At 39.9% G+C, this 24,812-nt stretch overlaps 1 protein-coding gene across 1 annotated transcript; it reads right to left on the bottom strand.

Annotated features, from left to right (window-relative positions):
- Nucleotides 1-964: 964 nt before the first annotated feature.
- Nucleotides 965-20,995, bottom strand: LOC122662501 (ER lumen protein-retaining receptor erd-2.2-like). Its single transcript, XM_043858155.1, has 6 exons — nucleotides 20,630-20,995; nucleotides 14,756-14,955; nucleotides 2,091-2,231; nucleotides 1,911-1,991; nucleotides 1,347-1,471; nucleotides 965-1,238 (listed from the first exon to the last, which is right to left on the bottom strand). The coding sequence occupies exons 1-6, from the start codon at nucleotides 20,850-20,852 to the stop codon at nucleotides 1,190-1,192; spliced, it is 819 nt and encodes a 272-aa protein (XP_043714090.1). The 5' UTR covers nucleotides 20,853-20,995; the 3' UTR covers nucleotides 965-1,189.
- Between the last annotated feature and the right edge of the window lie 3,817 nt (nucleotides 20,996-24,812).

Raw genomic sequence — 24,812 nt, 5'->3', positions numbered from 1 at the left:
TAATTAACTAATGGGGGGGGGGGATTGTTGCCACGCTGCATGATCCCTGTACCAGGGCCAATGAGACCACAAGCTAGGGTATCCAACAACAGGATAATTTCATTTCACGAGGGCAAGGCAGTCATTTCATCCTTTCGATGTCTAGGCATGCAGCTTTCTTTTTCCCTTAACTAATGGGGAAGGTACCTCATGCTGCTGGTGTAGGAAAAATTCCCCTGCCACACCAGTGGTAGCCCGCAAGATTGCACCATCGCTATGGAGCAGAGTGTTCAAGGAGGCAAAAGAAAATAAGAAGACAAAAAGACCCTATGAGAAATGTAAGCAAACGAATAGTGTAGGTGATCTTTTTCCCTAAAATAATTATAAGCAATCTAATAACAGTAATTGACCCAGAATGAAAAACCAATCATGAAGTATCACGAGAAATGATTAGGAAAAGAAAGCGGGCTTGTAGCCACCAATGCTTAGGACCCATGTAGCTAGAGTCATTGTTCGAAACTCAAGTCCCCCACCTCTCTCGAACAAAAAAAAGAGAATTATTTGGATGATACAGTAATGTAATCTAAACCTTTCTATTTTTCATTTATTAAGGGGTAGGGTGGTGGGTGGTGGGTGGTGGGATCCAACATGACCTGAGAGCTTTATCGTAGAAAAAAGAACTATGACTTGAAATTTGTTTTATAGAAACTTCAGGGGAGAACTTTCCTAATGAGTCCTTGATTTTCTCAATACCGTGCAAGTCCTTAAACCTACCACTAGTCCCTTGGTAGTCCTTGATTTTCTCAATACCTTGTTTCGCAAATGAGCAAACACGGATTATGACTAAAACTTAACAGGTGAACAAAGGACCTTAGAATCCACCTAAACACAGAATTTCAGTTCCTCCTGAACTACCACATGACAGTTCTTGGAGGGTGAGCTATTCTACTTCGAGGAGAGGACATACCAAGCTACACATGACACCTCCCTTAAATTATATATTTTGCCAAACCTCTTGCATCCCCAACTTTACAACCACTGCTACCCATTTTCCACTAATAGCTGCAAGAAAGATGGAGAAGAGAGTACATAAACCACATCGGGTGCAAAAGGGAACTAAAGATCAAATACCCACATTTCCTAATTTGACTTTTAAGTTATTCCTGGCAGCAAAAATACTCAAAATCTACTACACAAGTAAGTTTCTGCTTTACACCACTCCAGATGGAAGACGCAACACAAGCTGCCCACCAACAAGACTGCAAGGAGAGTAAAACAAATGCATTAAGTCTGGACTGCAAAACTCTCTATTTCCAGGGGAATAACATGTAGGCAGAGGTATCTTCCTGCTAAAGCTCATAACCCACCTTTTGACATAGTAGTAGCAGAAATCTGCAAGGATGAAAGTTTGGACGATTTCGGATAAGAGAACCATGGAGGGCCACAATCCGTATCCCAAAGCTGTTAGTAAGCGTCCCCTTGTATCCAAGACCTGGAATGGCAGAGCCAAGAGATGTTAGACTATAAATACATTCAATCCGTAGCTGTTGACCATAATTGTCAAGGCAGGTGCACAGACATGTTCAAGGCAACTATATGCCATACCTGTCTAGGCGCACAGACCTTTTCTAGTCCAAAAATGGGGAAAACAAGGGAGGAATTGGGGGAAAAGAAGAAGAGAAGAAAAGGAAAAAGGAAGAAAATAATAAGAAAAACATATATTGGAACAAGAATTAAACACACATAGCAAGGCACATTTTTCCTGAAATATAAGGCAGCAGCCACATGGCTCCCCTTGGCACCATGGCAACTATGCTGTAGACATTTGGAACAGAACAACCAAGGAACACTACGATGGACAAGCATAATACATTCTTTACAAATAAGTAATCCAAATCAAAAAGGGTAGAGATATTTTAGGACGATCAAACCTGAAGGACCCAATGAGCACAGCTCAAGAACCTTGCAACTCCCAATGCAAATACATAATGAGCGGTAAATGGTTCAACAATCTGGCAAAAACAAATGATTTAAAGAAAGTACAAGTCCAACAAATTAGAGAAGGAAAAAGAAACACCGCATGCACATATGCTCTACATCCCAAAGCATACCTTAGTGTTCTGCATGACACGCAACTGTGGAAGAACTGAAACAGCTTCCAAATATACACAGAAAGACCAACAAATTCTATTCAATATATTGTGTGACGTTGAGGGATGAACAACCAGGGCTAATAAAGCACATGGCACCACCTACATGCAAATTCAAAGATGATGTGAATTAAAGAGAACATCAACCACACCAACAATGAATTAGTATAACAAAACAGACTCCCATTTTCTATTTAAATTTAACCAAGACAACAATCCAGTCATCATATATCAGCAACGTTCTACTTTTGTCCATTTACATATTTTTAACATGCACCAACTTCTTCATACATTTCTTTTGAACTCAATAATTATTCTTTTGTACTGAACAAGTTTACTATCATATCCCTATAATATGACAAACTGCAAATAAGAGTGTTTCAGATTTTCTAGAGGTCTCAAGTGTCCATGTATATAGATTAGTAACTTTGTAATTTACCAATTCGTAAAAGTTTTAAGCAAAGCAATATAGGGTATTAATGCCATTGCACCCTCGAATTCACATGCCAAAAATAGCAACACATTTGCAAGGCATCAGTAGGCCTTTGGATTCAGCCAATTATGACTCAGAGGGATGCCTTAAAGTAGAGGCACAAAAAAAAATTGCAGGGCATCAAACATAGTTGTCAAGGTGTCGCCTCGGCGTCCAGGCACATTTCTTTGGATGCGCCTTGTTGGTTTCACCTTATGTTTTTTGACTCCCTCAGACTGCCTTGGTTTGCCTAGACGCTGTGACAACTATGGCATCAACACCTCAGCAGACCCCAGCCAACAAATATAACTTCTAAATTTTTAGTGCAAATATGTAAGGCAATCTTTTTAATACATTGTCTTTTATTACATCACATACTCAATTGTGTAGTATTACCCAAAAAAAAAAAAAAAAAATACTCAATCGTGTAGGAGCACTCAGCACTAAAGACCAGCAAGTAATAGATATTACTTTCTTTGCCAACCATAACCATAAAGTACATGAAAACATATAGGACAAAACATGGAGAAAAAGAGGCCAAAACACTGCTGACTGTTCACGTTACTGTTCACTTAAACAGTGTCACAGTCCCTTATTTTGGCTTGGTGAGAATATTCTTAGGAGAATCGTGGGGGTATTTTAGTCAATATCACTTAGTCTTACTTCAACACAGTTGCTGGCCGATAGTATCAATGTGGGGACCACATGAGTCTCCCGTTTTGACAAAAGAAGGAAAGGATCGGCTGCACTTGACAAGATTATATTTAGTTTCTATTTTCATGTTTCTAAATATTAGTTTCTATTTCATGTCATTCCTAGTTACTAAATTTTGTTAGTTTCTATTTTGTTAAAACTTGAGAGGCAAGTTATGCCTTATTTATATATAACATCCCTTATAGGCTCCCCATGATTTAGTTAATGAATGAAAGCTTGCTTTATGCATGGAGATTATCTTTTCCATTGTGAGTGACATGAAGGGCAGGGAGCCTGGTTGAGAGAGCCAAATCTCCTTATCCCCCTTTTCTATTTCTTCTACCTTTCTTCTCCTATCCTACTCGATCCTTTTTCCCTGCTGCTCTGTGACTAATAATTAGTTGCTGGAGAACTATTTGAAGACCAGATCCGGTCCCCAATCCCTTTCAAGTACTATTGCTGCTGCATACAACCAACAGAAGGCTAAAGCACTCCTGCAGCTCTGTTTTCTCCATCAGAACCTGCTGCAATCTCAAGGCTCCAGAACTCAGCAACCTGTGACCCTGCAGAGATCATATTTGAAGCATATCAGGGACATCTCCTGCCCTCCACTCGATTGTGCTTGGCTTCCCCAACTGCTGCCCAGATTGATCTCTGTGTTAACCTTCTATTTTGAAGGCAAGTTTCTATTTTCTGGCCCTCTTCATATATCAGCACTCAGCCATCGGAATTGGCTGATTTTTGGAGCACAAAGCACATGCAACAGGGCCTCCACTCGATCCAGATTTGAGTCCAAGTTATTGGATGGTTTGGCCTGCGGGGCTTAACTTTCTATTTTGGTGTCACCTCATATCTCTCAACCTAGCCATTGGAATTGGTTGTGATTTCCAGCGAAGGTTCTCCTCACTGCCTGCTCCATTCGATCCAGTTTGGTTGGGTTACCTAGTATTTGTTAAGAATAGTTGTATCAGGGGTATATATGTACATAACCCCTACTTATGTACTCTATGTTTCATTTGTATTAGGCCAAGGGCCTCAGTGTAATTATACATTCTTTTCAATATAAGCTTGTTAGTCTCTAGTTTTGAGACATAACAGATTTACCCCAAGAATCGTGTTTGAACTCTTGGCTCTCTTGGAGCTTTTTCCTTTCTTCTCCATCTACTCTAAAACCTAACATGGTATCAGAGCAGTTTGTTCCTGGAGTTTGAAGGTGTTTGAAGGTTGCTTGGAAGGCTAGGGCTAGCCTTCATAGCCTGGTTTCTGCTGGTACTCGAAGGTAACCTTATGGTATCTTCACAAAGCTGTTTCTTGTTTGTCTGACATCCAAATGGAGAGCAACCAGAGGCTGTAGCTTCGTTTGGAAGTCCCTTTTCTTCTCTTTGGATCATCTCAAGCCTATTTGAAGCATCAAAGGGTAGAAGCTGAAGTTCGGCCAGACCTGTTCTGCAATTTTTTCCGCCAGCTGGGGTTCTTGAAGTGACAAAGCTCATCAGTAGAGCTTTGTTGGTTGTTTTTTCTGGGCTACTTGGCATCGTTTTTTGCTGAAGAAGGTTTGTCTTTGTCATTCCGCTGCAGTTTGATGATTGTTTGAAGTTTTACAGACCTTTTTCAGTTCTTGCCTCTGTTTTTCCTCTGATTTGTTTGAGGAGAAGCTGTTGTGCTTGAAGTACTGTTGTTTGGACCCTTTAAGTGTTTGATTTGGGGTCAATATGGGTGACAAAAATGTTGAAACAGACCTGCCTTTATCTGCAAACCCTACGGCTGCATCCTCCCCAGTCCTTTCATATGAGAACCCCAATGTGCAGCTTCCCATTGTCAAGTTGGACAATACCAATTACCTTGATTGGTCCCGATCTATGAAATTGATTCTTCGTTGTAGGGGGAAGATGGGGTACATAAATGGCAGCATCAAAGTTCCCCTTCCTACCGAGCAAGGGTATCCCAAATGGGACACTGAGAATTCTCTTGTGATGGCTTGGCTTCTTTTCTCCATGAAGCCTGAGATTGCCAGGAGGTTTATGGGCAAAGAGACTGCTAAGGCCATTTGGGATAGTGTGGCTCGTATCTTTGATAGAGTTGGGGACTCTACAAAGGTGTACCAACTTCTCCAACAGAGTGTCAGCCTGCGTCAGGGTGATAGAAGCATTTCTAATTACTAGAGTCTTGTCGTGGGCCTGTGGGAAGAGTATGATCATTATAGAGATCTTCAGTTGTGTCCTGAGGATGAGGTCAAGGTGCACCGGTTGTTTGAGAAAGAGAGGGTCCTATTTCTTCTTGGCGGCCTTAACTCTGAATTTGAACCTTTTCGGGTACAAATCCTTGGCCGACCAAGTCTTCCCTCACTGGAGGAGGTTTGTGGCTATCTACAGAGTGAGGAGACCCGTAGGGGTGCTATGGGGACTACTCCTAACTCCATTGTTGAGCGTCCTGCCCTTATTTCTTCCACCCCTCAGGACTCCATTAAGGGAGCTAATAAGGGGGTTGTTAAGGGCTCTACGAAGGGCTGATTCCTTTGTGACCATTGTGGCAAATCTGGGCATACAAAGGATTTTTGCTGGGACCTTCATGGGAAGCCTTCTCCTGGTTCCTCAGGGGGATTGAAGGGACAGCGGAAGAAGGGGCCTAAGGCTCATGTTGGGGTCACTGAAGCTGATTCATCATCCCTATCCAAAGAAGACATTGCTGCCTTTCGTCGAATTGTAGCTCACCTGGATGGGTCCTCTGCTACTCCTACTTCCACGGCACTGCAGGCCTCTTCCTCCTCTGGCACCATACCTTGGGTCATTGACTCGGGTGCCACAGATCATATGACTGGTAGGTCTCAGCTGTATAATTCCTATTCTGTCTGTTCCGGAAAAGATAAGGTAAAAATTGCTGATGGTTCTTTCTCCACTATCTCTGGTAAGGGAGATATCCGGGTTACACCTTGTTTACCCTTAAAGTCAGTCTTTCATGTTCCCAACTTTGTTACTAACCTTCTTTCAGTTAGCCAATTGACTAAATCCTTGAACTGCTTTGTCACCTTCTTCCCTACTCATTGTCTCTTTCAGGATTTGGTGACGAGGAGGGTGATTGGCAGTGGTCGTGAAACTAATGGTTATGTGTTTTGGAGACTGATGCTTCCCCTGTTGTGCAAGCTCAATCCTATGTTTGTGGGCAAGGAGGTGGATGTACTCAGGAGGATATTTTGCTGTGGCATCGTCGTTTGGGCCACCCTTCTTTTTCTATTATGAGGAAACTGTTGCCTCACTTATTTTCTTCTTTTCCTGTCACTCATGTTTTTCATTGTGAACCTTGTCTATTTACCAAAAGTTGTAAAACAGTTTATGCATCTAATGGTAATAGATCTACTTCACCTTTTCATCTTATCCATACTGATGTTTGGGGACCTTCCCCTGTTACTTCTTTGCATGACTTCCGCTACTTTGTTTCTTTTATTGATGACTATTCTCGGGTTACTTGGGTTTACTTGTTGAAACACAAGAATGATGTCTATGTTGCATTTAAAAATTTTTATGAGTTAGTGTTTACCCAATTTCAAACTCAGATCCAAGTTGTTTGTTCTGACAAAGGTGGGGAGTATATGTATAGTGGTTTGGAAACCTTCTTTTCTGACCATGGCATTATTCATCAGGTGACCTGTGTCGATACCCCACAACAAAATGGGGTGGCTGAACGCAAAAATCGCCATCTTCTTGAAGTGGCTAGATCTCTTTGGTTTATTATGCATGTTCCCAAAAATTTTTGGTCAAATGCCATATTAGCTGCTGTCTTTCTTATTAACCATATGTCGTCCAGTGTCTTGAACTTCAAAGTTCCCCTTGATGTCTTACCTCCCTGTTCTTCTTCCTTCTCCCTTCCACCAAGGGTGTTTGGGTGTATTTGCTATGTCCATATTAGCAAATCTGCCCGCACTAAATTGGATCCTAAGGCTCTCAAGTGTATCTTTCTGGGGTATTCCTCCACCTCCAAAGGCTATAGGTGCTATCATCTCCCTACTCGTCGGTGGCTTCTCTCCAAAGATGTCTAGTTCTTTGAAACCATCCCATATTTTCAGTCACCTCTTCAGGGGGAGTGTTCATCTCTTGGTGGTGTTGAGGGTGAAGAGGTTCCAGAGTTTGTTTCTGTTCCCCACTCCTTCCCTATTCCTATTTCTCCTTTTCAGATTGACAAAGGAAAGAAAAGTTTTGTGGATAATGTGGTTGAGGGGGAGCCTCCTAGTGCACAGGTGAACAGAGAACAGGGGGAGCTACTAGTGTATACGAAGGACAGGAGAACTCCGGCTACATGGCTTCCTATAAAAAAGATTGGTCAAAACCCTTCTTCGTCTCCTCATCCTGAACCTCCATCCATCGAGACAGGTATACCTTCTTCTACTTCTCTATCCTCAGACTTAGATCTTCCTATTGCCCACCGCAAGGGAACTCGGGCATGTACTAATCCCATTGCAAAGTTTGTTTCCTATGATTCTATCTCCCTTACAGGTATAGCCTTTTCTGTGGCTATCTCTTCCATATCTATTCCCAAGAATATAGCAGAGGCTATGGCAGATCCAAAATGGAGAGAAGCGATGAACACAGAGATGTTGGCTCTTGAGAAGAATCACACTTGGGACCTTGTTGAGCTCCCAAAAGGGAGAGTCCTTGTTGGATGCAGATGGGTTTTCACGGTCAAGTTCAAGTCTGATAGTACTGTGGAGAGGTATAAGGCAAGACTTGTCGCCAAGGGTTATACACAGGTGTATGGCATTGACTATCAGGAGACCTTTGCTCCAGTGGCCAAGCACAACTCCATCCGTGTACTTCTCTCAGTGGCTGCAAATCTTGATTGGCCATTGTACCAGCTTGATGTGAAGAATGCATTCTTACATGGTGACCTAGAAGAAGAGGTATATATGCATCATCCTCTTGGGTTCAAGCATACTGGTGACAATTGAAAAGTTTGTCGTCTTAGGAAGGCTCTCTATGTACTCAAACAGTCTCCTAAGGCTTGGTTTGAGAGGTTTAGACAAGCCCTCCTACAAAATGGGTATACTCAAAGCCAAGCTGATCACACATTGTTTATACAAAGGAAGGGCAGCACCACTACAGCTCTCATTGTTTATGTTGATGACATTGTGGTCATGGGAAACAGTGAAGCTGAAATCTCAAAACTTAAGCTTTATTTGGCTCGGCAGTTTGAGATCAAAGATCTCGGTCCATTGAAGTATTTTTTGGGGATTGAAGTCTCAAGATCCAAGCAAGGGATCAATGTTTGCCAAAGGAAGTTTGTTCTTGATCTACTTACAAAGACAGGCTACTTAGGATGCAAACCAATCTCCTCCCCTATTGAGCAGAACCACAAACTAGGGGAAGATTGTGATGAACCTCTTGTGGATGCTGAAAAATATCAGAGATTAGTAGGCAAGCTAATCTACCTCTCCCTCACCAAACCTGACATAACCTATGCTGTTGGAGTGGTGAGTCAGCTGTTGGAGTGGTGAGTCAGTTTATGCATACACCCAAGATGGGACATCTTGATGCAGTTTATAGGATCCCCAGGTATTTGAAATCATGTCCGAGAAAAGGTCTTCTCTTCTCTAGGAATGATCACTTAAGAATCGAAGTTTATACAGATGCTGATTGGGTCGGGTCTATTTCAGATAGAAGGTCCACTTTTGGATACTATACTTTTGTTGGGGGAAACTTAGTCACCTAGAGAAGTAAGAAGCAACCTGTGGTAGCAAGGTCAAGTGCTGAAGCAGAGTTTAGAGCCATGGCTCATGGTGTATGTGAAATCTTGTGGTTGAAGAAACTTGTTCAAGAATTGGGGTTTGAGACAACTGAGCCTATGAGTCTATACTGCGATAACAAAGCAGCCATCAGTATTGCTCACAATCCGGTTCAACATGACCGGACAAAGCATGTTGAAGTTGATAGACACTTTATCAAGGTGAAGATAGAATCTAAGACTATTTGTACTCCTTTTGTGAAGACAAATGAACAAGTGGCAGACATCTTCACCAAAGGACTTAGTTCTCATCACTTCAGTTTTATGTTAGACAAGCTGGGTATGTATGACATATACCACCCAACTTGAGGGGGAGTGTTAAGAATAGTTGTATCAGGGGTATATATGTACATAACCCATACTTATGTACTCTATGTTTCATTTGTATTAGGCCAAGGGCCTCAGTGTAATTATACATTCTTTTCAATATAAGTTTGCTAGTCTCTAGTTTTGAGACATAACAGATTTACCCCAAGAATCGTGTTTGAACTCTTGGCTCTCTTGGAGCTTTTTCCTTTCTTCTCCATCTACTCTAAAACCTCACAGTATTTGTTACCTTCTATTTTGGTGTTTACCTGCTACTGATTTGCTTCTATTATTAATAAACTGCTGCAACTATTAACGATCCTACTGTAAAGTGGTTCTTAGCTGAACCTCTTCTACATTAAGCAGTGTATTGTAGAAAGATAAAACTGCTCAAATGGTCCCTCAAAGTAAGTAGAGTAGTCAAAGTGCTAGGCGACCCAAGGCGTTGGACGAGGGACAAAAACTAACGCGACACCAACAAGGCGCTCCTCCCAAAATAAGAAAAAGGGAGCCTGGACGCCGAGGGAAACGCCTTGACAACTATGGAAGTGAGTCTCATGTAGTATAACATGGTCTAGCATGTAACAGCACCAAAAAAAACCCCCAAGAAACAAATATTATCATCTTTATCACTTAGAATTCATAAGAAATGGAACACTGAAATATATAAGCCCACCAGCAGTGTTTGTAAAAGAATAAGGCCCACCAATCAACATCCCAAAATTCCAAATGCAGTCGAATGTTTTAGGATGTCAAGTTCGCCCGCAATATTGGAGAATGAAAAACTGGTTATAGAGAACGAGGGAGAAGAGGGAATGTGATGTAGTAGGAGAGAACGAGGGAGAGGAGGGAATGTGATGCAGTAGTAGAGAACGAGGGAGAGGAGGGAATATGATGCAGTAGTACCAAAATGTGGTGAGGAATTGATCGACAAACCAACCTACTTCCCAGCAGCAATTTGATTGAAACGCATGACCCAAATGACCAGACAATTCTGCCTAATAAATGTCCTTTATCAAGACCCACTCCATTAATCTCCCAGGTCATTCAGGTCTACCATACAGCTACCATAACCAAAGTTGTCACAGCATCTAGGCGACCCAAGGCGTTGGAGGGGGCCTAGACGCAAGGCGAAACCAACAAGGTGCCCGTCCAAGGCGCCTAGACGCCTTGACAACTATGACCCGAACAACTAGAACAGCATTCCAGAACACTGCCAACTATTGAAATGCTGCCCAAAAGAATGCAGAAAAATACCTCAACGCATGTAGATAGGTCAGATATTTCTAGTTAACAGATACTGTAATGTGAGCCTCTATTGGAAGATCTAGTACGCAAAAAAAATTGCAGCGAGCCTCTGGACAAAGTCATAAAATCTCCATCACAAAAGCAATAACTAGCACCAGGGGATCCAAATTCCCTCTCACAAGAAGTCCCCATTTTGCCTATAACAGCAATTCAGAGAGAGAATCCCTGGAATGCAGAAAAATACCTCAACGCATGTGGCCAGATCAGATATTTCTAGTTAACAAATTCTGTAATGTGAGCCTCTATTGGAAGATCTAGTACGCAACAAAATATTTGCAGAGAGCCTCTGGACAAAGTCATAAAATCTCCATCACTGTAATGTGAGCCTCCATGGTGAAGAAATTCAATAAGAATGTGATCAATATATGCATGCATATTGAGAACATATTTTGGAAGCAAAAATGAAAAAGGTGGTGTGAATGATGAGACAAAACTCGGTGAAATTAGAAGCTTTTGCACGGGGGGAGGGGGGAGAGAACCACCACGAGATGGGAGGAGCTAAGAGTCAAAGATTGAGAGGAAGGAGTGATGTAGATAAGTCACTTAGAGGGCTTCTTTTAGTGGAAATAAGCCTTGCGATCGGTTATGTATGTATTGGGCCTTTGATTCTGTGCTTATTATGTAATTGGCCAACTTAATGAGCCTAAAATATGGGTAGAAAGTAGGAAAATGGAACTTTCTATATTATCGATTCCCCATCATCAATTCTTGGAAGGAGTCTTGGGTTTCAAAACCCTAAAGTGCTGATCGGTCTTCTTTTCTTTCTACCGATTGTGATCTTCTGATTTGAGGTTTCATTCTACAACTTCAAGATCATTTAAACACAGAATTGCAGCTTCAATAGGTTATTAACTTTGTGGGATTATTTCTCTTTGGTTATCTTTTTGAAGTCTCATCATTCTTATCCAACCAATTTTGAGATCCCATTGTTCTCTTTCGAAATCTCGTTCTTTTCTTCGTGTTATCCAGAGATTTCCTATTTGATCCTGCCTGGGATTAGACCTATTCTGGTTCTAGTCTTACATTAAGGAGATGACAGGTAACAGTGTCTTCCTGTTTCCTCCAAGTCCTCTACCCAAGTAAGTCATGCACTATGAACTGTCTGATGCAGGAGCAATTCCTTGGACTGGCCCAAACCCGTTGGGTAATTTATATGAAGATGAACCGGGTCCGATTAAGTATTGGATTTAGTAGGATATCTTTGTTTTAGTGTTTGGGTTTATCTGAAACTGCGTCGATTAGGAGTTTGAGTTTTATTGCTATTGATGGAGTCTTAGATAGGGTTGAATGGTTGATAGAGTGTAGTTGGTTTCAAGATCTGTTTGGAGTTTTAGATAGGATTTTATTTCTGTTATCAGTTTTGGTTAAGAGTCTTTATTTGTTTCTTTAAATACAAGGTTGTAACCTGCGCAAGTTTCAGATTTGAATGAATGCAAAATTTCAGTTGTTTTGTTACCAGATTGGTACGAACAAGGTCGTGTGACCATATCCCCTTCTTCTTCTTCCCCAGCAAATTTTCTGCTGTCTCTGTTCTGGACTGTAGTAGCCGCCCCATAAATTCTTGTTTGATCTCCTCCCTCACAAGCATAGTACTATATCTCGCGATATATCGGTATCTCGGGCCTACCGAGATATCCGAAATTTGGCAAAATTTTGCCGAAACATTGCATTTTTTCTGCAATATTTCGGGAGTCCATCTCGATGGGTATTTGGCCATATCTAGGCCTGATACTTCATGGACACCCTTATTTAAGCTAAATAAACACATTTAAACCTTCATATTGCAAAAAAAATGAACTCAAAGTGGTGTTTTGGGTTTGCACCCTTGATTGACTGTATACGGTCGGACCCTGTTGTATAAAATAGTTAAATACATATTGTTTAAGTACTAAAAGACATAATAAGAAATTTAAACAAAGTAATGAAACAAAAATAAAGTCAAATGTAGCCTTTAGTTTAAAGTTTAAACTCATAAAGTCATAAGCGCATAAGTCATAACTCATAAACTTCATAATAGTCAATAGTTCAATACTCAATACACAAAGTATTTCTACAAAATTTACCGAAATATACCGCCATGTACCGAAATGTACCGAAATATACTGCTCAATACACAGTATTTTTACGAAATTTGAACTTTTTTCATTTCGGAAGCCCATCTCGTCTCGGCCCTACCGAAATTTCGCGATATATCGGTAATATATCGCGAAATTTTGTACCATGCTCACAAGCCCTTGTTCCTCAGGCTTTAGGGTTAAGATTCCCCAACTTAGGATGATTCAACCTCCCAAGTCCAGATGCAAAAGCCCTCTGCTATCTTGAGTTTGCATTCAACTTTCAGACCTGAAACTACCGGTACCACCATAGCTACTTTCAGAGATCTGTTTCTCTCTCAGTTGCGCATCTTTAATACTATTAAGGCTTGCATTCAGTAGATCTTGGGAGTAGAAACTTTCGCCTGAAGTCTAGTTTGGTTTGGATCAGTATTGAGGAAGTTCTTTCAATTTGAAGAAGTCCAGGTTTCCGCCATGTTCTGTTAACCAAAGGTTGAAGGAAACCTTCAATCGTGAGTTGTGTTTAATCCTTTTTTTCTGATTTCCATATTTGCCCCACTCTTTCTCCAATAACCCCTATTATCCTTATTTTATCTTCTCTTCCTAATTTACCCCTCTCATTAATAGGTTGAGTTCCATTCACTAGACTTTCATTAAATACAATACTACCAACCCAATTACAACTTTCAGTTATTCACCAGTCTGCCATCCTATTATAAAACTCTGTTTATTTATAATTCTGCCATTTGTTATATAAACTTCCACATATTTATAGAATTGCCATCATTCCTTACTATTTGGCTATTGCATGTTTTAAATGGGTCCACAAGCAATCCGATTCGGGTTTTTGAACCCCGGATCTGCATTACTGTCACATAATCGAACAGTTAGTAATTGACCCCCCGCCCAAACCTGACTATGAATCCTGCTACACCCAAGCTTTTGTCATTGACATATAAGTCTTAAAGAGATAAGATCAGGATCATTTGGATTCTGTTTTACGAGAATTGGAAGTTAAATTAACAGTTGAAAAGAATATACACATAGAAACATAAAAAAAGCAATAGAGATTCTATTCAGAATTCATAAACTCTATTACTGTGTTGGAAAAATTTTCACCTCCACCCCCACACCCTGTGAGAAAGGCATGATGTTGAATTGTTGATAACTAGTTGGTTGATCCTAATATACGGGTGTCTACCCATTGATTGGTTGAAATGGTAATAACTTTGTGAACTGTTGCTCAACTGTGGCATTGATCATAGACTATTCATTTATTAGTTTTCTAAGGGGCCATTGCTTGGAGCAATTATTAAAGCTTTGGGCTGCCAAGACAAATGCTCACGGTTGAATCTTGAGAGCGGCCACTTTGCGCAAAAAGTGCCAAAGGTTAGGACCATCTCCAAACTCACCCCTCCCACTACCCTGCATAGGTGGACCAGAACTGGGCAATGGCCCTTATATATTAGTTTTGGGAAAAGGTTCTCTGAGCCACTGACGTAGGGTAAACTAGCACCTCTATGTCTATCTCTCTCTTTCTCACATTAAAATATCCTCGCAGCTCTTCAATGTACGATACCATTTTACCGCACCTCATAGGTGGACTTAATCTATGCCGCTTGCTCAGAGAACCCTCTCCCATTAGTTTTTTAGTTCCACTGCATAAAATACCCATATGCAGCCAAATTTATCAAGGGATTTATGAACCATACTGCAGGGTCACTAGAATTCTTGACTTTTGAGCACTCGATGCCAACAATACACAAGGACAGCGGAAAAATGAACAAGAAGAACAGAAAACAAATTACACCCCATTCCATATTTAAAATGTGAACTTCATTTGTATAACTGTAAGTTATCCTAATCAATAGTAGGAAGAAAGGAACACACTTTATGCGCCAAATAGCATATTTATTTGCCAGACAATTATTCTGATTAATCAATGAATATCATTGACTACCTAAAGCATACAGTTTAATTAGACATACCACAAAATGGAAAGGGAGTGAAAGAAAACTTACCACATAATATATTGCAAAGTTGTCCTTGTCTTCCATGTAAGTGGACTTCAGTTTAAAACGAATCATATAAATAACCCACAGGGTTGATACCAATGTAGCTGAATCCAGTAACGTGTGTATATCATATTCCATAACAAAACTGCAGTACAGTCTAACAGCTAAAAATATAGCCGTTAGTTCCTGGGATTTGAGTGAAAGTCCTGCAAATAGTTTGGAGGAACAAATAAAAATAATAATAAAATCAATGATCAAGTAGGACATATATAAGTGGGCAATGAGTATAAGAAATTCCTACAACGTTACCTCCTGAAAGAATAACAAAAAAGGTAAATAAGGAAATAAGAAAGCTTAATAATTATGTGAAAACAATGTGTACAACCTTAGCTCCGTAAGAAAAGTGGAATTATGGACATATGTTGTTATGAAGGAAAGCAGAGAACTCTGACATAGAAATATTCCTACATGTCACTCAAGATAAATGGACTAGATTCATCCAAAAAAAAAAAAGAAAGATAAATGAACAGAAACATAATTAATAACCAAAAAATACAAGACAAAACCACATGGCAATCTTCAGCACAAAACTCAACACCATTGGCAAATAAAGCATAAAAGAGCATCCTAGTGCACGAGGCTCCCGCTACTGCAGGGTCTGGGAGGGGCAAATGTATGCAGCCTTACTCCCTGCTTCACAGGAGAGGCTGTTTCCAAGTTTTGAACCCGCAACCAACAGGTTGCAATAGCGCAACTTAACTGTTGTGCCAAGGCTCGCCCACTGCAATTGGCAAATAAAGCATTAGAATGCAAATAGTTAGTTTTTAATATCAAATTATCCAGTACCACCAATGGTACTCTCTGGAAAATAAGGTTCCAGATTAAAAAGAGAGTTTGTTTTTCACTGAAAGTATGACATAGATCACCAAAAAAGGTGAATAACAGTACACAAGATTGGGTGGTAAGCATGATGAAATTCATTCATCATCTGTACCGTAATGAAGAAAATATAAAACATTAAGAATAAAAGGCACTCCTCAAACTCATTGACAATTGACAAGACTATTTACCATTCAAACTTATAGGCACTCATGTCCCTTCTCACCATTTGAAGTCGAGTTATATTGAACTTTCCCTGTCCTTTTAACCATAGTTGTCAAGGCGTTACCTAGGCAATCACCTTGGCATCCAGGCACCTTGACAACTAGTGTCGCCTAGATTGCCTAGGTGGGTGCTGGGGTCACCTTGGTCCCCTTATTGGTGTCGCATTGCATCCAGGCCCCCTCCAACCCCTTGGGTTGCCTAGACGCCATGACAACTTTGCTTTTAACACCTCCAATCTGCAGCATATCAGCCATCACCAAAGCATTTATTGGTCTTTGTTACAGAAGGCTGAACAATATGAATCAAATTTGAAGTTTCATGTCATCTGTAACTTATTAACAGTATAAAAAGTTCCTACTTCTGATTCTATCCTTCTCAGCCTTGCCACTCGTCCATCTCAATATCTTCATCATAGCTAGAACTCATTTTGTGCATATGCCATCTCTGTAGTCTCTACTGCCCAATATTCAACTGAAAAACAGTTGGTCTTATAGCCAATATATAAAATTTTCCCCTTTAGTTATATAAAAAAAATAACTGTTAAGTGGATTGACAAGATAATATACGAATATGTTGAAACCATAAATAGTACAGAATTGGAATCGTACGCCCATCCATTTCAGGATTCGGGGGTTCAATCTAAGCAAGATTCAACCAACTTGGCATCGCACTTAACACATTTTAGTTACACAAGAATGTTTGGAAACATGCACCAAAGAACCTAAATTTTCATGCAACTCAGTCCAGTTACTAAAAAACCATACAAATCAGCACCAGCTCAGCAAAGCTTATCTGCCAAAAATAATGTAGCAGAATTCTCAACAATTGAAGTAGATATTCAGAACTGCAATAACTATAGAGGCATAAAGTTAATGAGTCATACACTGAAGTGATGGGAGAGGGTTATTGAAACCCACCTGAGAAAGGAGACTACTATTTCAGAAAACTAATTCGGATTTATGTCAGGAAGATCCTTGATGGAAGCAATTTTCTTACTTAGGAGACTCATGGAAAGATACAGAGAGGGCAAGAAGGATCTCCATATAGTCTTTATAGACCTGGAAAAAGCCTACGACAAAGGCCCTAGAGAGCTAATCTGGAATATCCTAGAGAAGCACTTAAAATGGTAGGGGGGTAAAGTAGTGAATTCCCAATCACAACTGGGTTACACCAAGGATCAGCCTTAAGCCCTTATTTGTTCGCGCTTATCACAGCGACTTAACCAAAGACATACAAGATGAGGTTCCATGGTGTATGATCTTTGCAGATGATCATAGTATTAAATCTCGTCTCGGAAGGCCATTTTGGCTAGACTGAAATTTCGCCGAAATATTGTACTTTTCTGAGTTTTGCTTGGCCATTTCGGGTTGTATAATGCTGAAATGACCGAAATAACCGAAATTTCAACGAAATGGTGCATTTTTTTTTATTTCGACAAAGCATCTCGGTTTGGGCTAGCCAAAATATCAGAAATTTCGGCGACATTTTGAACTATGCAAATGATATTGTTTTGGAAGATGATGCAAAAGCAGGGATTAATGCCAAGGTGGAATAATGGAGATCAATCTTGGAATCAAAGGGTCTGAAGATAAGTAGAACTAAAACCGAATATATGGTGTGTAACTTTAGCAACTCTGTAATGGATAATGAGATGGTGAATATTGGTGATAGGGAGATCCAGCAAAGTGATCACTTTAGATATCTGGGATCAATTGTAGATAGGGAGGACCCCATTTAAGACAATGTTGTCCAGAGGATTAATATAGGGTGGATGAAGTGGAGAGGTACGATCGGCATATCCCTTTAAAACTTAAAAGGAAAATTTTATAGGACTGTCATTAGACCAGCTATGTTGTATGGTGTGGAATGCTAGGCTGTGAAGAAGTGTCATATAAATAAGCTTGGTGTTGCAGAAATGAGGATGCTAAGATTTTAGTATGGGAAACTAGGAAGGATAAAGTACGGAATGACCATATTAGAGCTAGGTTGGGAGTAGCTCTAATCCATGATAAACTTAGAGAGAGTCGTTTGAGGTGGCAAGGTCATGTTCAATGGAGGCCTTTGGAGGCCCTAGTACGGAGGAGTGACCTGATCCAGATTGAGGGGACCAAAAGAGCTGGGGGCAAGCCTAAGATAACCATGGGAGAAGTGGTGAAGAAAGGCATGCTTAGCTTAGGCCTTGTACCTGGCATGACTTCAAATAGAGCTGAGTGGAGAGCTAAGATTCATGTGGTCGACCACATCTAGTTGGACTATAATGTTGTGATGTTGTTGTTGTAAGCAAGGCTTGCAGTATGTTGAGCAGGTACGTAGCTAGGAAGGGCAGATGCCTTAAGAGTTTTTTTTTTATGCTACTAGAATCCATGTAGCCGACTCCATTAAGTTGGGATAAGGCTAAGTTGTTGTTGTTGTAGTCTATGCAAAATCCAATCTCCTAAAAATGGAGTACATATAGAGAAACACAGCTACTTAAACCTATTTCCCAAGAGAAAGATGCTATAAAGACATAAAGACAGGTTGATGCAGATTCATCACTAAAATAGCCTTGTTTTATTAGAAATAAGTCTAGGGGTTGGGTTCTGTACATGTTAGGCCTTTGATCCCATGGGTTTTCTATGTAATAGGTCATTTTTATGGACCTAAAGTATGGGTAATAGGGTTGCATACGGGATTAGTTGTTGTAATTCCATACTTAGTTTTATTTTGGTGTTTTTGTTCATAAATTGAACCGGTTCAACCAATGGTTCAATTTAAGTGATTTTAGTAGTTTTCTTTGAAGTGTTTAGTGGGGCTAAATTAGGACCCTATTCCAGTTTCCGAGTCAGTTTAGGTTACCTAATAGGTTAAGGATTGAATTAAGCCTTTCTTTTTAAGTGTAGGAGTTTATTTTTTAGTTTTTTATATAAGGTTGTAAGGAGGCAAGTATTGTACACGAATGATATTAATGAAAAACTTTTTGCTGCTATTCGTCTCCATTTGAAGATTTTTGTCTTGTGTTTGATCAAGGCTGGTGGGATTGGTGTTTGATCCAATCAATACCTTGTGGTGTGAAGCCCATGTGGTTCGTTCAAGCTCCCTTTATTCTTTTGAAGCCCTATTCCAAGTTTAATTCAAGTTTTGATTTTTATTCAAGATCTACAATCAAACAAGCTGCTGCCAAGGAAATTCTGCAACAACAGTGAGTTTGAATCATCCCCATCCCGAACAATTCTTCTTCTAATCCTCTCACAGCCCAACCCTAAATTCCCCCTTTTGTTTTCAGTTTTCCCAATACCTAAATTCTGCCCAAACCTAACCAGCCAGTCAAATCACACCAAACTTTGATCAAATTCTCCTCTCATACTAGAGAAATCTCAATCCAAGTTGCTCCCTCATCTGACCATCATAAACCCTAAAAATCCATCTTTTCGTCTTTTCAAAAATCCGAAACCCTAACCCTAACCTTGCTGCCGATTCTAATTAAAAGGCCTAGACTTGTTAAAACTTAACAAGACCTTCACTGGAAGACTCCCCTACATCAACTTAGCATAACCCTAACATCAAACCCTAGGTCCCATTAAACCCTAAACCCTAATTGAACCAACTTAGCAGATCCTAGTTATTGGCTTCTAGTTGGATCCCTTCCGATCTAAGACTACATTACTGCCTCACAGGTCAGTTGTTTAGGAGCTTCAGATGCTCAAAACTCGATCCAGATTTCCTTTCTATAGATCACTGAGAACTCATTCATTAAAAATATCAACTGTGTGAAGGCACAGGTTACAGGACCTATGTGCAAAAAGCATCTTTACATCATCCAGGTTGCATGCACCTGTTAGTACACGTCAAGATGTACACTTCTTTTTTAACCTCATCATAGAATATATTGTTTTTAATACCTTGCCATCCACCAACTTGGAAAAGGCACCAAATGCAAATTTTCAGCAGTGCCTAGATACCAAAATCTTTTGCTGATTCTCAGAACTTGCAAAAAAGGCAGAAAAGAAATTTGTGAGACAGAATCTAATGTAAAACTACCTATCTCTCCATAGAACTGTGCAACTTTAATTAAATTCCCTCGTGAGATCTTCCTTCAGAAAGAAAATTCCCTTAAGATATATATAAATGTAAATAAACATTCATATATATATATATATGGAATACTAGACAGAGTCTCTAGTGTTATCCAGTGCAATAAAAGAGCATCCCTATTTATTTCCATCCAATTTCCCTTATTCTCATAGAAAAGTCAAGGATTACCAAGAGAAGCTCAATGTAGATCAAGTCTGAAACAACTGAACAGGAATTTCAGTTTTGTCCGCTACATGAGACCAGAAGCTCAGTAGAACTTTCTGACATCAAATAATGTTCGAAATGGATAACTATTTTCTTAATAAAAAATTTCATATCTACAAAACCTCCCCAACCGCGAGACAGTAATCTCATGTAGCCAAAGAGCCCCATCCGCATTCCCATTACACAAAAATGAGAACATAATATCATTGAAAACGACAGAAGGGCCGAAGGAGAGGAAGAGAGGCAGGAAGCGAACTTTACATCACATCTCAACACTCAAATCTACGTGAATTCAGGTGGGGGGAAAAACAGGATCGTCCTCCACATATCTACGGGAAGATAAAGGAGGAAGTGAGCTTTCTAAATTACAAACCAAATCTACTAAATCAAACACCTTAAACATAGTCATTACATGCAATGTAGATGAATCAACGATCAAGTAACCTCAAGCGAAAAAATTAAACCTAACACGAAGAAAAGAAACCCTAGAGATAGATTTACCAGCGCAAGTCTTTTCCTTCATAAGCTTGTAGATGAGAACAGAGATTCCAATAGCATGAACGGCCTCAGCCGCTACAAAGAGATTATCATGATCGTGAACGATGAAGCGGAGAAATACAAGCGCAGCCATACCAGAAACAACGGCAAGGAAAGCCTTCACCTTGGGTGGCTGACGCTTCACCCATATCGAAACCGCATGTATTGGCCTCCTCGGTGGCCTCATCTCGTCTTCGCCGCCGAGAAATCGATGAAGGTTTAGCCTCTAAGCAGCTACAAGGGTTCTGCACCAGAGAGAGAGAGACAGAGCAGGGGATACAGTTTTGCTCTGAGTATGAGGGTATGAATTATTTATTAATTGAAGTGGAAAAACGTAGAAGGACGATGGCGGTACGTATTCAGAGTTTCAGACTTTGGACAGGGAATTGGCTAGAATCGTTCAGAGCCCCTGCAAATCTATTTTAAAACACGGAATCGATCATTAGCGATTTTGATTCAGATCGGATCGGAATCGGCATGAATTGGTGCTCAAGAACCTTATAAAACGGTCCTCATCCAAAAACAAAAAATTTCTTAATTGTGAATCTGCCGTGTCAGATTGGAATCGTTATCCCCTTCAATTCGCTGCCTGCTCCAATTCCTTCAATTCCTCACATAGGAGCAGAAATGCCACCCTACCCCTTGCCCAAACATACAGCTTAAGATGGGGTAGGGTGATCATTTCCGCTCCTATATAAGGAATTGGAGAAAATTGGAACTGACAGTGAATTAGAGGTGATAATTATTTTTCGGATTGGTGGAAATCGAGATTGGTCATAGTTGATTTAGATTCAAATTGACCGCTTCGTCGATCTGATTCCGATTTTTAAAATCCTGATCAATTTGAATCAACAGATTCCAATCAGATTGTGTCAATTCTGGCCCATTTCCTTAAATTACAGTTATAATTTAACATGTTTTGGTATGGGCCAGTCCGTTATTGGATCGGGCTGGTTGATCAACTACCTTGAGGGATGAGACGGGCCCACTTTGCCTTATTCAGTCATGGATATGATATATAGGTGGAGTAGAATTAGTAGTTTACCCACTACTTTCAGAAATTTTGGTGGACTATTTTTTTGTTTGTTTGTTTTTTTTTTTTTTTGTTTTTGGTGGACTTTGGAACCAACCTAAAGTGTTGGAGGCTTGGTCTAAGTCATCGGTCTCGGTCAATTCCAATATAATAATTTATTAAAAAAAATATTAATATAATATTAATATCCATTATAGAAAAAAAAAAATGATAACTAGTCTGAGTGGTTCTTGCGCCTAGATATACGATTGCATGAAATTATTACTTAAAACCTAATAAATTAAAACTTTTCATTCATTCAAATGCACCTGTACACGTGCTCTTATTGACCTTCATACTAGTTTAGACGCTACACAACCAAACAGCAATCTCTTGCCCAAAAGAATCTCTGATCCATATAGTTGCATTGATATGAAATGATGCATAAAATCAATTACGTATCAATACGGACCACCATTACCAATTACTTAAACCATGGTTGAAGGTCGTTGCTCTTGCAGAGAAGACAGATTATTAATTTCAAAGCCTTGACCATGAGAAGGACCTGAAATGTGAGAGTTCAGCAAGGATTTTGAAGTTATCAATTAAAGAGATGACTGCCAATGGATCTAAGTACACTAGATATTATATATTTATTCTTACGTTTATTTCAAGTAGCAGGTTCTTATTATGTTATTTAACGATTAGAACATCAACAAAAAGAGATTATTGTTTTGGTGGACCCACGCCCAGACAAATTGGAGGGTGTGTTAGCAGATTAGGTTTCACCCGATCCATGCACCCACCTGGGGCAACCGTGGACCCATATAGAGTCCGTTTAGAGGTACTTGGAGAAAGGGGCCACTTCTAGTCCCCTACTCATACTCAAACACAAAAAGAGAGAGTGGGAATAGGCTGTAGATATAAGAGACCAACAACCACTTCCCTTATGCATGCGCACAAACTCTCTCTCTCTCCCTACAAACTCTCTCAAGTCTTCTTCCTCTCACCGTGTGTGTGTGTGTGTGCATCTCAAGAGCTACCATCACAGCTCTAGAATTTGGAGTGTGGAAGATCAATCTTGTACGATCACTTATCGATTGCTTTGCTGCGAGGAAGATTGTTACGCGACATGTTCGATCAGTTGTCAATCAAGTGACATCGTTCAGGTAATCCTAAACGTTGTCCATTATTTAATAGGGCAAATGACTGCCCCGCCCCCTATGAAAGGCGGAATTTCTACCCCCAAGATGTTAGTGTGCGAGCTCTCATTGGTTGTTGCACGCACGTGGAATATCCATGACCAATAATATGGGGCTAAAATTATGTAGACAGGTCATGTTTCAATCAAATAACAGTTGGTATCATGACAAGAATAAGGGATCCTTAAAAGTTAATGATACGAATGCTTTTGAAAAAGCTTTCGAAGTAAGAGTTTTCTTTTTTCCGTTTATGTGCAACCATGACAACTTGTAGATCGAATACAAAAAACGCAAAATAATCATTCATCTAATTGATCCAGGTGGTCCTCTCATGAATCTGACGTTGTAGATATGCCCATGATCTTCCTTTCACATGACAAAAGAAGATGGGAAGTTCGATAAGACGCCTTTCCTTTGGTCTGCTCTCTGAGGAATGTGAGCCATTACTAGATTCTCGAAAACCTCCAATGTCAGCCACCACTTATCTCGCTATAACGAGATAGGGCTCACTCTTGGAGGCATGGAACCTGTCCTGGTTCATTCTTGACCCCCAAGGCACTCCCTTGACTTGATAGACCTTGTCATTGGCTTCAATTTGATTGGCCAAGGGTTGTAGACCTATTTTTCACCATTGATGAAAAACCACTTGATTTAATGCAAAGTTGATGATTTGGATGAGGCTTTTAGTCTCATAACGTGTTAGGGAGTTTGTGCTCGCCCCTTGAATCCATAAACCTAACCTCGCCCCCACGTTTTTGGAGTATCCATCTTTGGCTAACTTGAGTCTTTGACTAAAAGTGATTCATAGAAAGAGAGAGAGTTTTTTTTTTTTCTTGGTAGAGAGAGAGAGAGAGTTAAAAACCCTAATTTTGGAATAAATTACTTTATTTGACAAATCTTGATCAATTGAAAGGGTATTAGGTCTAAAAATTTAATAGATGCTTTTTTTGTTTTTGGGAACTACATTCGTCCTAATCAATTAGATCCTAAGGGTATGTAAACCTAAACGCTTGATGATATAGTTACCAAAAATTTTGGCCCAATCAAATATTAAAAAAATAATAAAGTACCATGCAAAACAAAAATGAAAAGCCTATAAATTTTTATTTTTTATTTTTTTGGTAAAAGAAAAGCCTATAATTGGCAAATAAAAGATCCCAATGGTTTAAATTACGAGAAATGCCTTCAACTCTTTCTGCAACTTTGCAATCAATGCTTTTAAGATAGTAGGATTGTCAGTGTCCTCATTTTCATCCTCTCTAACGTCATGAGGCCTCTTTAAACTAGATCCTCCTTCCTGACCCAAACGAACCAAGAACGATCCTCAACATTGTCTTGAGTCCCAACCCATGCCAAGTTTAGGCAGATAAAACGAAAAATGTGATAGTCTCATCAAACAGATCTAGTCGTATCCAGGAGAATTCATCACTGGGGCATCAGTTGACAACATGGAACATCTCCAATGTTAAGGAAAAGAGGATTAGGATAATTCAAAAAAAATATATGATTCGGCCAAAGATAGATAAAGGGAACGTGCCTTCAACAAGTATGGGACACCAGAGAAATCCTCCCCATGACGTGTACGTCCCTTCCTCAAACGGTCTAGACCCCTCAAAACCCTCAAGATTTTAGCAAGTATAGTGGGCACAATGTCATAACCCCGTTGCAACTGCTTTACCACCTCTAGAGAATTGGGGAAATACCTTGAGGGCCTGATTGGAGCAGAAAGCAAGAAACCACACAGAATAGGAATAATGCCCACTTATGATACTCGATTTATGCATGATTCCCTATCAACATCCCATGAACAAGCGAATGACAGACAGGATGTACATCTATATGAGAACTATGCATGAAGTGGGGCAACTATTGTTTCTCTCATCCAAAAGGATATGATATTAGATATATAATCCTTCAAAACCGGACGAATCAT

Source organism: Telopea speciosissima, chromosome 5 (assembly GCF_018873765.1).
Source record: "Telopea speciosissima isolate NSW1024214 ecotype Mountain lineage chromosome 5, Tspe_v1, whole genome shotgun sequence".
NCBI classification, from domain to species: domain Eukaryota; kingdom Viridiplantae; phylum Streptophyta; class Magnoliopsida; order Proteales; family Proteaceae; genus Telopea; species Telopea speciosissima.
This window is presented reverse-complemented; position numbering and strand designations above follow the sequence as displayed.